General features: G+C 37.9%; 1 protein-coding gene across 2 annotated transcripts in view; it reads left to right on the top strand.

Annotated features, from left to right (window-relative positions):
- Positions 1–12,525, top strand: part of LOC109725660 — a 55,021-nt gene that overhangs the window by 4,051 nt on the left and 38,445 nt on the right. The window contains exons 7-9 of one of the 2 annotated variants that reach the window (XM_020254931.1): positions 1,360–1,509; positions 2,437–2,476; positions 3,846–3,903. In XM_020254931.1, the coding sequence (XP_020110520.1) occupies positions 1,360–1,509; positions 2,437–2,476; positions 3,846–3,903 (248 nt within the window). Of the gene's footprint in view, positions 1–1,356; positions 1,510–2,436; positions 2,477–3,845; positions 3,904–12,525 lie in introns of both variants that reach the window. The other variant, XM_020254930.1, reaches the window with a different exon arrangement.

Here is a 12,525-nt window from a genome sequence, read left to right as displayed (position 1 = left end):
GTACTTTGCAGATTCGCTCTTTTTCTTGTATGATGTTCAACAAAGTTAAAGCAAATTATGACAGAAGTTTGGCTTAGATAGTTATTAACTGGAATGAATTAAATCATAGCAAGACAATCTAGACAAGTAAATAAGATGTCAACTATTTAGTCTCAAAGTCTGTTGGGGAGGTTTCGAAGAATAGTCTTACAATTGGAACTGCTAATTTAATTTCATTGGTTGTGTGGACCTCTCAGGCTTGGATAATTCTTAAGATGAGGTTCATGTAAGTGATGTTTGTATAGTAATTTTTACTGCATCGGTCTATATCATCATATGTCAGTGCGTTTTGTCTAAAATTGGTCTATGCGTAAGTACATGGGGATGTAAATTACATGGTGCTGTAATTTCTGGTTTTTATTATAGACCGTGGTACCAAAATGATTTGATTTATTCATTTATTTGATATCATCTTTGAATACCAAAATGAGTGGATTTTTTTATTTATTTGATATCATCTTTGAATACCAAATGATTGGATTTATTTATTTATTTGATATCATCTTTGAATCTGTTTTTCTTTTGTACAAGTACCCGTAAGTAATAGAGTTTTCAGATATCACTTACTGTATTAATATTTTCGATTTCACCAACTGTGATGTCATGTTGATGATTATTATTCTATATTAAAGTCTTCTTTCTTTTCATAATTACATGTGTTCTTACATCCCATGTTACATAGTATCAAGGATTTAAGTGCTGTGGCACGGGGTCGTACCGGAAACTTGCCGGCACGGTATGGCACGGTGCGTGCCCAGCCGTGCCGATGCGTGCCGGTCAAAAAAATTCTTGTGTGCCGACACATAATAGCATGAAATATTTATTTTCTTTAGCAACAAAATATTCTAACTATTTATGTCTTTTTATCATATCTTTTGAACTTTATTGAGGAAATTACTTACTAATTTAAAGAATAGAGGGTTTTGAGCTGTGCCATCGGCACGGGGTCTGTATTTTGCCGGTATCTTGTTGGCACGGTACGGCACGGTAGATACGGCCCGTGCCGACGGGCACTTAAAACCTTGTTACATACCATTCACACTAGAATGACAGGCGATGTTGGCTTGTGCCACCTACCTTGCTAGTGGATAAAACCAGCTATGTGCCATGAGCTTGGACTGAGATATGCATAGCATATGGTCCCTCATTCTGACTTGGTATTCTTTGTTTATATAAAATGTATTGGCCATCATGTTGCCGGCCTAGGCATGACACAGTTTTCCGTATACTTTGATTTCCCTTTGACTTAAAATGATAGGTGAAAGGCGAGTAATTCATTCTTGCATCCGATTTTTTTGTTTTATGCTTTGTTTTCAGCAGTGAAAATGAAGAACTCCTTTGGCAAGTAGACATTGACCGGATGGAATATGTTGTCTCAACTCTTGTTGACTACCTACAAATTGAGAATGCGTACAACATTTTCGTTTTGAATCCCAAGCTTAAGGATAAGAAGTTTCGTTATGGTTATCGGTGAGAACCTTTTAAAGCTTATGTTCTATTTTATTCGCCACACAGATTGCCATTCTCAGATATTATTCTTAGATGATGTACGTCTGAGATTTTCTATTTTTGCTCACCTTGCCTGTGGCAACTTCATAGTATATTAAATTTACTGTGTTAGCATGATTAAGGTTATATGATCCTGCATGGAACGCGGATAGGGGAGTGAATTGCATTTTTTTTTTTATCAGTTGATACTTGATAGAGTGTATTGTGTGTTTCCAGGTTTGCATTTTATCCTTGGATGATTCACTATTTGAATGTGATGAAAAGATGCTACTTTCTTATTATATTGGAGATAATTTCCGTATTAGAATAAAGCTTCTTCTCCCCTTGCATATTACCTTAATCTCTAAAGGACAGGCCACATGATGAATCAGTGAATCAAACAGTGATTATGTGAGCTTTTCTTTTCTTTATTTGCATCTATCGGATCACTTTTGATGATGACACAGACTGTATTACCATGCAAATCGGCCGATTTAGAAGATAGAAGTTAGGAGTTTGGCGTTGTGGATCACTATATTAACATTTGCTGAATTGTACACTTATACTGAAAACTAGTTAGAGATAATGGGACAAATAACAAAAATTCATTGTATGTCAAAGGTGTGACAATGTGGGAGGTTACATATGAATTTTGCAAACTTATTTTCTGTAAGTTATTGTTATAATATGTCAAGATGTCTACTTTCTCCTAGTTAACATACATCTATGTCGTGGCCTTTAGTACTTTTTATTTGCAAACAAAAGTGTTTGCAGTCCACATATCCCCTCTTCTTTACCTAGATGGTGCATCACGGCATATTCTCTGATACATTTCTCTAGCATGCTCTTGCTCTATGGAATTGTTAAGCAAAAGTTAGTTTGGTTTAATTTCTGCGCTTTCCTTAACAGGAGAGGTTTGTCTGAGTCAGAGATCACCTTACTCAAGGAGGTATAGTGTATTACTTTGCCCTTTTAGCTCCTGCTTTTTGCTGATCTTTCAAATTTGTCTGCAACTATTTTGCTTGATATGCTACCTTGAAAGTATGTTTAGTGATTGCAACTTTTTCAGCTTTTCTATTCTCTTGTTATGTGCTTGGCTACTTTCTACGCATGCCTGATGCATCAACTGTACACTATGAATATAATGTTCTCTATGAATGAAATTGATATTGCTGATCATGTTTAATTTTATCGATGCAGTCTGTCTTTATCAAGTTCCTTTTGAGTATTCTTATTGTTTCCAAAGAAACTATGGTTTCGAGTCCTTAGTTTTGATGTGACTGTCTCTTATGTGTCATCAAATGCTATACCAAGAAGTTTGGTTATATCGGGATTAGATTCTAGTGTCATTTTATACCTTGATTCTGTTAACTTATAAATTCTGTTAAGAAAGGGCATGAAAGAGTGAAAGAGGGAAGAATGATAAGGGCAAATAGAGAAGGGTATAAGTTGCTACTTTATTTAGTTCCATTTTATAATTTGTTTAGGGATGTCAAGTAAACTGTAGGAACTCTCTGTTTCCTGACCACTTTGTAGCACAGTTCAGGAAGTTGGCTTTGAATGTTCTGATATATCCCTGTAAGTTTTAAATCAAACCTTGATGATTAAAATTTTCAAGAAAAACCCTATAACCAGAACTTGAGAAAAGAAGAAACTTTGAGCCAAATATAAATGTAACTTATAAATGTGAGTTAATATTACAAACACCAAAGTGGTCAGGAAACTCGAAAGAAACTCTCAATACTGGAGCATCAAACTTGCAAGCGTCTTTCCCTTCAAGATTTATACAGTTATAGCCAATTAAAGCTCGTAATAAGCATATTGATGGCAATATGATTAGTACTTTTGCTCTCTAGTCTTTGAGTTACATGATGTTCAATTTTATCATTTTGGGATAACAAATCTTCTGCATCATCTATGTATCGAGCTATCTGAATATGCTGATCCAGCAGTAAAATAGATTGTGGTGATTCTAGTACAGCTTGCAGTACCACCATGAATATCAATAATAAATTCACCTTTTATTAACATAACTTCTCTCATCCTACGATAGCAACGAGCAAAGACGAGGCTAACCTTGAGTTACCTGATGTTATATACCTCACTCAAATGGCCGCAATTCTGGAAAGAGAACCTTCTAGGAAGGAGCATTTATTGTGCTTCATTAGTTCATTGTATCTGTATCTTTGTTCAGTGTTATGTAAGATATGAATATTATAATTGTGATTGGTTTCATTCTTTTGTCTTGGTGCTGTCTTCTTGTTTTCTTTCATTTAAAATCTGGAATATCACAAATTTTGAAAATTTTCTTTTTCCAGAATAAGACTCTGCAAGCCAAAATACTTGAATCAACAAGGGACAATAAGATCTTCCTTGGTAAGTAACACAATTTTACATTTATTCATGAATTTTTTTCTCAATTCGTTACAACAATTGTTTACATTGAAAATTTAAATGACATATCTTACTCTTGTTCCATGATGCCCTGAAACTTTGGTCTTTCAGAATTTTCAAGATGGAAAATTTGCAAATAAAAGTCAAACTAGTTTAACTAAAGTGATTGAAAATTGCACATTTGATAAAAGACTAAAGGCATGGTAGATGGAGATCATAACATTTTTCTTCGTCGAAGTTCATCCAGTCTTGCCTGGAGAATGATGCAATTGCAAACTGGATAATATGGTTGGCATTCTTTTGTGATCTCAAGAATTCCAGAAGAGCTCTTATTGCTGTATTTCATTGTTATATAGGGAAATAACATATGCCAATTTTGATAATCTTTCGAATGATCTCTCCCTATAGGTTAAACAAAAGTTTTTTTTGATGCTTTTTTGATCTGATGAAAGTATTCAAGGCAAATGTTTTTTGATGGTTTTCTGTCACGCCTCGCGACCGCCAGTTTGGTCGGTTCGGGCACATTCACAGACGCCGAACGGACAGAACCTCCTCTGTCCGCCTAAGGCTCAACATAACAACGTGTATAACAAATTCGCCCAAGAAGAATTTAGATATACATGGCTTGCACGAGGGCAAGCAACCATGAAAGCAAGTGAAAGTACTACTATTGTATCCACATATGTATCTTGATTACATTTAACCAAATATAAGCTTGATATATTACATTCATTTCCTCAAAATACATTCCATGTCCATTCAAGTATTTATTACATGTTTATTTACATAACTCTTTTCATCACATACAAAAGATGAAACCAAAAGGGGTACACCGCTATACTCGAAGGAGGCCCACTACCTAGGGCGTTGTGCCCTTGCCGCGATCCTTGACCGCCCCGCTCGCGCTAGGATCTGCAAGGTTAGTTGTGTGAGAACTAATGAAAGTTCCCAGTGGGTTCGGCCGCCGACTTCGCCGACTCACCCACTAGGTCTACTCAGGCATATGTAGAAAGAAGGAACAGATCAGTAACCAAACTAATGCTACTACAATGATTGTACAAAACTGAACAGAGAGAATATACTCATGATGCATGCATTTCACTTTTACCTTTACCTTTACCCAATCTGCTTGGTTAATTATTTGGTTAAACCCAACTCACCAAACCAAATCCTTTTTGTCGGGGAGAATACCGCTACAACCCGACGGGATTGTTTGCTGGAGAGAATTCCGCTACTGCCCAGTTGATGACAACTCCGGAGCTCACCGCTTGAGGTGGAGCGACCACCCTCAAGCATTTAGATTATATGCGAGTACGATCCAATCTTCACTTGGAGAATACATGTCACAATTGCCACAAGTTCATATATAGTTTTTCCTTGTCTAGCATTCACAATTCTTGGTGCTGTTCATTCCGTCTAGTCACAATGTCACCTTGTTTACTATTGTTATGGTCCAATGCCTTGTTCATACATTCATAAGGTTTTATATCATGGTTCTTTATTGTTTCACATGTTTTCTACATTGAAAGCACATGAGATTGCCCGCATCTTGGCCACATAATAACCTCAACCCTATAATGCATGAATGCCAACTATACATATACATATATGCTCAACAAGGGGACATGGACATAATGAAGGATTTGAAGATTTCGGATAGCACCACCCACCTTGTAGGGATGCCGAGATGCTAGAACCCAAGTTTCGCAATTTTTAGACACCTAGATCTCTCGACCCACGGCAAACGAAACTAAAACGAGGCTTTTCTTCAATATCTCGCCGTAGACTTGTCAGAACGTTGATTCGAGCCTCCCAATGCGTCGAATTAAGCTTCAATTAGAAATACAAGAGATCAAACCCATGTTAGATCTCTATTTCTACAAAACCCCATTTCTAACCCTAGGTTTCATACATGATACCCAAGGTGTAAATTTTCTAGGATTTCATAGCATAGAACAAGCTCTAGAAATTCAAGAAACTTAAAACCAAGCTATTTAGGGTATATAACTAAACCCTAACAAAGAAATTGCAAGAAGCCTACCGTATGTTCTTGCTCCATGAAATTCCTCTTGCTCTTGAGCTTTTTCTCCACCAAAATCACCAAATTCCACCTTCAAGTCTCCTTCAAACCCACCTTGAGAGAATAGGGCTAGAAGAGAAGAAGAAGAAGGTGAGGAGGAGGAGGAACCGAAGTGTTTTTTGCATGCAATTAACATGTGTTAGGGTTGGGATTTTATATAGACCCCAACAATTGCATTTAGACCCCTCACACTTTCTATTTTGCACTGTTACAATTCAGCCCTTCACTAGCTGAGTACCGGTACTCGGGTTGGAGTACCGGTACACAAGGCTCCCAGTACCGGTACCAGCCTTCCAACCCGAAGGCTACGCAACCCTAGTCACCACGTAGTACCGGTACACAATACCAGTACCGGTACGCAGCCTCTCATAGTCCGGATCCTGAGAGTTGCGCCAACACACCTTAATTGGGTACCGGTACCGCATTGCTCTGGTACCAGTACTCAATGCCACTTCTGCAACTTTGACAGTAGTAGTGCTCCAGAGTCCGTTTTTGCGCTCGATTTGCGCCGAAAACACTTAAACAACCTTGAAACTCACTAATAACCATCCCCACGCCTCCCAAGCAACTCGGGGACGTCATATATCACGCTCATGCCTCACTTTGATCCATTCGATCAAAGTTAGCATCGTAACTCGGAGATTCGGTATATTACAGTTTTTTGGTCTGATAGAGTATCCCACGGATGTCCAATGTTGGACTAAAACACATACCAGATGCAGATCCTACCACATCGTTGTATCTCAAGTCTCTAACCTTTTCTAATACTATGTTAAGCAGATGTGCCTTTGCCTACCCACATGGCTTAAAAATTTATCCTAGTTACCAATGCTAGCGTTCTGGTCATCTACTCGTTCATTTTTCAAGTGTCACTTAATAGGGAACTATAGGGGTGTGACGCTTGCAGCATTATGTCCCAATTTTTGTTAGGCATGTCCAAAATATCCCATTCGCATTGTAATACACATTTGATGTGGTATTTATAAGGCATATACAAGTGTTTTCATTGCCTTTGTTATTTTACTGCCACACACTATAATTCCGCTAGAATAATTTGTAGAGTGGGCATATAAATATAGCCCAGAAAGTTTGAGGGAGGTAAGGATTTATAATATCCACCCTCATGCTGTTTGCCATCATCTATACCTATACATTATTTCTCTTGGAGTTTGCCACGCGACAATTCCTCCTTCACCCCTCATTTTCACTCCGAAATTTCTACTCTCCAATCATTGCTTCCATGTAACGTCTGCCTCTTCGGCTTTCCGTCTCATTAATTCCGTCCCTGTAATGTCTGCCTCTTCGGCTTCCCGTCTTAATTATTAATTCCTTTTCCATAACGTATGTTTCTTCGGCTTCCCATTTCATTAATTCCTTCTCTGTAACGTCGCTGTTTCGACTTCCCCCTCATTAGTTTCTATTTTCTAAGAGGCCTTGCCCGAGAAGGCCGTGGGCACGACATATGGCGTCCTCGACAACGATCTCGCCTACTACGTCCGCTCCAACTTCAAGCCCCGCAGGCGCACCGCCCTCGCTCTCGCCGTCAACGTTGAGTGAGTTGAACTCTAACCCTAGCCTCGAACCTTCCTCGATTTCGACCATTTAAATTTGTAATGTATAGTTATACAAAGGGTGTGTATCCCTTTCCTCTAATGGTCTCGGAGGACGCAAAGTATTGGCTAAGATATGGACTTGCCGAAAAGGGGTTGAAGGCACTTTGATTCTTCACAAAATTGTCAGTTAGTAGAGAATGCCCGAAATGAGGATACAAAGGGGCCTGATTTCTATGTAACAATTTTTTTTTTTCCATAATTTTTTTTTTTATCTTTCGTTGTTTTTCATTGAATTATAATTTTATTCTAAAAATTTTAAAGTATTTTTTTATACTATTAAATTTAATCAAATATGGTTATATCCGCCGCATCGCGCGGGTTCCTACGCTAGTGCTTCATAATGCTCGTTTTGCAGTGAAACATGAGAAAAAAGCTTGAAGATTTTTCCTACTTTTATTTTAAAGCAATTGCATTACCTGTTGGTGCAATTGATTTGGATGTCTAAAAGAAGAATTAAGTACCTTCACTTGTTGTGTACAATTCAATTCTGTTAAAGAGGGAATGCCTTTGGTGTTTTATGGGATATGTAAATTGGAATATTACCTGTGTGATGATGGGCATATGCTTAAGGTTTCCTGGTTGGGTTAGTTCCCTGGATTTGTTTTGTATGTTTGATTAGGAGTTTCATGCATTCATATTGCATACGTTGTTGGTAAAAACTCTTACTAAAGTTTGTGTATATATATATATATATATATATGGGGTATGTGCGGAGAGCAGTGTTTGGAAAGGCGTGAGGTGCGAAGAGGTGCAAGACTCTCTTGGAGCCTAGGCGCGAAGAGGTGCAAGACTCCCTTGGAGCCTAGGCGCGAGGCGCACTGCGAGGTGCGCACCTCAAGAAGGCGAGGCGCACATTTACTATGCCTAGTTTAATTTGATGTTCTACATTAAAAAATCCCAAACTAACTATACAAAAATAAAATAACCATAAAAAAAGTAAAGAAAACACGTGCATATAGTTTAATTTGATGTTCTTGCTAATGCTGCTGTTGTTTCTGAGCGCTGCTGGTTTTCTTATTGCCGCTGTTGCTGCTTGCTTGTTCTGGCCACCGTTGTTTGCTACTGCTAGCACAGCTGTTGCTGGATGCTCGACAGAGAGAGGATGTGGGAGAACAAGAGACGGAGAGGAGGCGAGCAGGTGGTTTTTAGGATTTTTTTGGGTTTCTTTCAAGATTATTTTAAGTATCTTATTGGGTTAAAGTATAAGATGCAAATTCAAAACCCGACAACCCGAAAAGTTGTTTGGGGTTTCTTTCAAGATTTTTTAAGTATTCTTGTCGGGCTAAAGAATAAGATGCAAATTCAAAATCCGACAACTCGAAAACTTGAATCCAAAATACTTGTAAACAAGGATTTAAGTGCCGTGGCACGGGTTCGTGCCGGAAACTTGCCGGCACGGTGTGTGCCGAGCCGTGTTGATGCGTGCCGGTCAAAAAAATTCTTGTGTGCCGACACATAATAGCATAAAATATCTATTTTCTTTAGCAACAAAATATTCTAACTATTTATTATGTCTTTTTATCACATCTTTTGAATTTTATTGAGGAAATTACTTATTAATTTAAAGAATAGAGGGTTTTGAGCTGTGCCATCGGTACAGGGTCTTATTGTGCCGGTATCTTGTTGGCACGATACGGCACGGTAGATACGGCCCGTGTCGATGGGCACTTAAAACCTTGCTTGTGAACTTAATATTGCGAGGCGCACACCTATGGGCCGAGGCGTCCGTTCTCAGCAATAGCGCGCGTTCTCAGCAATAGCGTTGCGCCTCGCTATTGCTGAGGCGCTAAGGCCCGCGCCTCATGCCTAGGTGCTCCAGCTTGCGCCTCGCGCCTCATGCCTAGGTGCTCCAACCTGCGCCTCGCGCCTAAGCTTTTCAACAGTGGCGGAGAGAGGGGAGTTGGGGGTAGAGTTCAGCTAGTATGCTTTTGCTAGCACGGAGCTCTCTGTGCTAACGATTTGTTTTCGATGATGGGACATTCGAAGCAACGGTCGGCTCTGTTAGACATGATCTATGCTATTGGAAGTATTTAAAAATCAAAGTTCATGTTTTTTTGACATCATTTGACTATAAAATGAGTAGTCTAAATATAAACGACTGAAAGTAAAAATCTCATAAAAATAATGATACAAGATTTAAATTTCAGATTAGAGGTGTTGATCTTGTTCTAAATAGTGAAAAAATTTCTATCACAATTTTATTGGATTTGGATTGTTCTTCACCGTTAAACTTACAAATGCATCACATCGGCCTTAGTCAAATGATGTCGAAAAAACATAAAATTTTGTTTCTAAATACTTCCAATAGCATCGATGATGTCTAACGGAGTTGATCCTCAATTCGGATGTCCTATCATCGAAAACAAATCGTTAGCACGAAGGGCTCCACGGAATCATACTAGCTGCAGCTGTTGCACTCATATATACACACACACACACAGAGTTCGGCTAGGATACTTCTAATAGCACCAAGTATTTGGTGTTATTAAGTTTTGGGATAATTACCTATATACCCCTCATACGTTTGAAAATATCTGATTTACCCCTACTTTTTTTTCTTTCTAAAATACTCCTTATATGTTCCACCGTTATTCCAAAATACCTCTGCAGTTATCTCCTGTTAAACTAACTCGGGTTAAACATGGGTTAAATATATACCAGAGTTAAAACCTAATTAAAATACCTATTTTGTCCCTACCTTATTAAACTATTCCCTAAGTTATCCTCTCTTTCTCTCCCAACTTGGCCTCATTACCCTCAAGCCTGGCGCCGCCGCCGCCCGCCGCCGCGAGTGCTAGCAACTCACTACCGCCGCCAACCTCGGCGCCGGCTCCTCCGCCTCCACCTCCACCTCCAGCCCCAAGAAGCCTCGCCTCATTCGCACAAAAAAAAGGGCCCGCGAGTCGCCGCTCTCGTCATCGTCGTCCTCCTCCGCCGCCTTGGCCAGCGCCGGGAGCAAGAGGGACGCAGCGACGATCCCGTCTTGCCCGAGGTCGTCCGCGTGTCGTCCGCTCGAGGACGTCCGCACGAGGCCGTCTGCGTGCTGGGAACAAGAGGGCGCGGTGTTGCGCGCGGACGGGGGCCGCGGGTGTGCGCGGTTCACGAGGCCAGTTTGGCCTCGTGGACCGGATGAGAGGGAGGTCCACGGTAGACCTCCCTCATTATATATATATATNGCTGTACATATCATCCTGTCACTAATGACAATTATTAAGTAATTAGCGCTTAATTATTTAATAACTATGTTCCTGTAAATCAACTGTCGTGTTTTCTGATGATAATAATAATAATAATAACTAATAGATTTATTCATATAGTATTTTATTTTTATATAGAAATATTATTATATAATATTTTATTTATAAATTTGTAATTATTTATTAATATTTTTAAATATATAAGTTATATATTATTAATATCCCTTATTAATATATGTTTATTATAATTTTAAATATATTTAATCTATATATAAAAAGTATAATAACAATATATATAGTATATTAATTATTATATATTTATTATATAGCCGAATTTTTGATCCCGAATTTTTAATTGGTGAACGCATAATATCCGTATAAATCACGTATCCGAATAATTGCCGAATCCGTTTTTTAGCCGTATTTTTCAACGAATTTAAAAATTAAAAGACGAATTATATCCGAATTATATCCGTACCGAATTTTTGCCGAATCCGAAGTAACTAACTATACCTCCAGCCACCAAGGTTGGTTTAGCTGCGATCGATTTCATCCGTTCATCTGCTCGCTCCCGATGTGCTTAATTAATTAATTAATTGATATTTGAAGGGCAAATAAGAAATGTATTTGCTATATGAAGGGTATATAAGAAAAGTTAGTTACGGTACAAGGGTATATTGGATTGGGCAAAATGGTAATTTTTCAGAGATAACGGCAACTGTTAACACCTCACTAACGGAATTTAATTTTAGGGGTATATTAGAAAGAACTTGGAAGAGAAGAAGGGTATTTTCAATATTAGCCTTCTAAGAGGGGTAAATAAGAAAGCCGGAAACTTTTCAGGGGTATATAGGCAATTGCCCTTTAAGTTTTCCACCATTAGATCTACTCTTTGATCAATTCCACTTTTTAGATCATGCTATTCTACCAACCACCCACTAAACCTAGGTGGACAACCGCTAAATCCTATGGGGCCACTATCATCCCAGCCTACAATTTTTCATCTAGGGGTTATAAACTTAGTAGTAAAAGGGCTCAAATACTATTAAAAGTATTCTAGCCCAATTTTGTGTATATATATATTTATATAGAGCTACTCTCCTATACTATCTATAGTTCCGGGGCTCCGGTACTATAGTCTTGTTTTCGATCTTAGGGTGTTCAAATCAACGATCCACACCATTAAAACTGATCTAGGGTATTTAAAGTTTTTAGAAATAAAATTTTATATTTTTTCGACATAGTTTATTTTATCATCAAACCATTTCAAAATTGTCAATTTTTAATGGCTACTATGGCGAGTTTGGAGTTTAACGGTGTAGAAGAATCTAAATTTCCTCAAATTTTTATTGAAAATACTTTAAACTATCTAGATTAAGGTTAACATTCTTGATCTTGAATTTAAAAGTCCTATGCTCAAATTTTAAAGATTATTCAATTTTCACCGTCCATTTTGACATAATTTATTTAGTAAGTAAACAACGTCGGAAAAAACTAAAATTTTATTCCTAAGAACTTCATATACTCTAGATCATATTTAACGGTGTGGATCGTTAATTTGAACACCCTAAAATCGAAAACAAGACTATAGTACCGGAGCTCCGGTACTATAGATAGTATAGTAGCCTAATTATATATATATATATATATATATATATATATATATATATATATATATATATATATATATATATATATATATATATATATACTT

This window comes from Ananas comosus, linkage group 20 (assembly GCF_001540865.1).
Source record: "Ananas comosus cultivar F153 linkage group 20, ASM154086v1, whole genome shotgun sequence".
Taxonomy (NCBI): Eukaryota; Viridiplantae; Streptophyta; class Magnoliopsida; order Poales; family Bromeliaceae; genus Ananas; species Ananas comosus.
The sequence above is the reverse complement of the archived record's forward strand: the minus strand, read 5'-3'. Positions and strand labels throughout refer to the sequence as shown.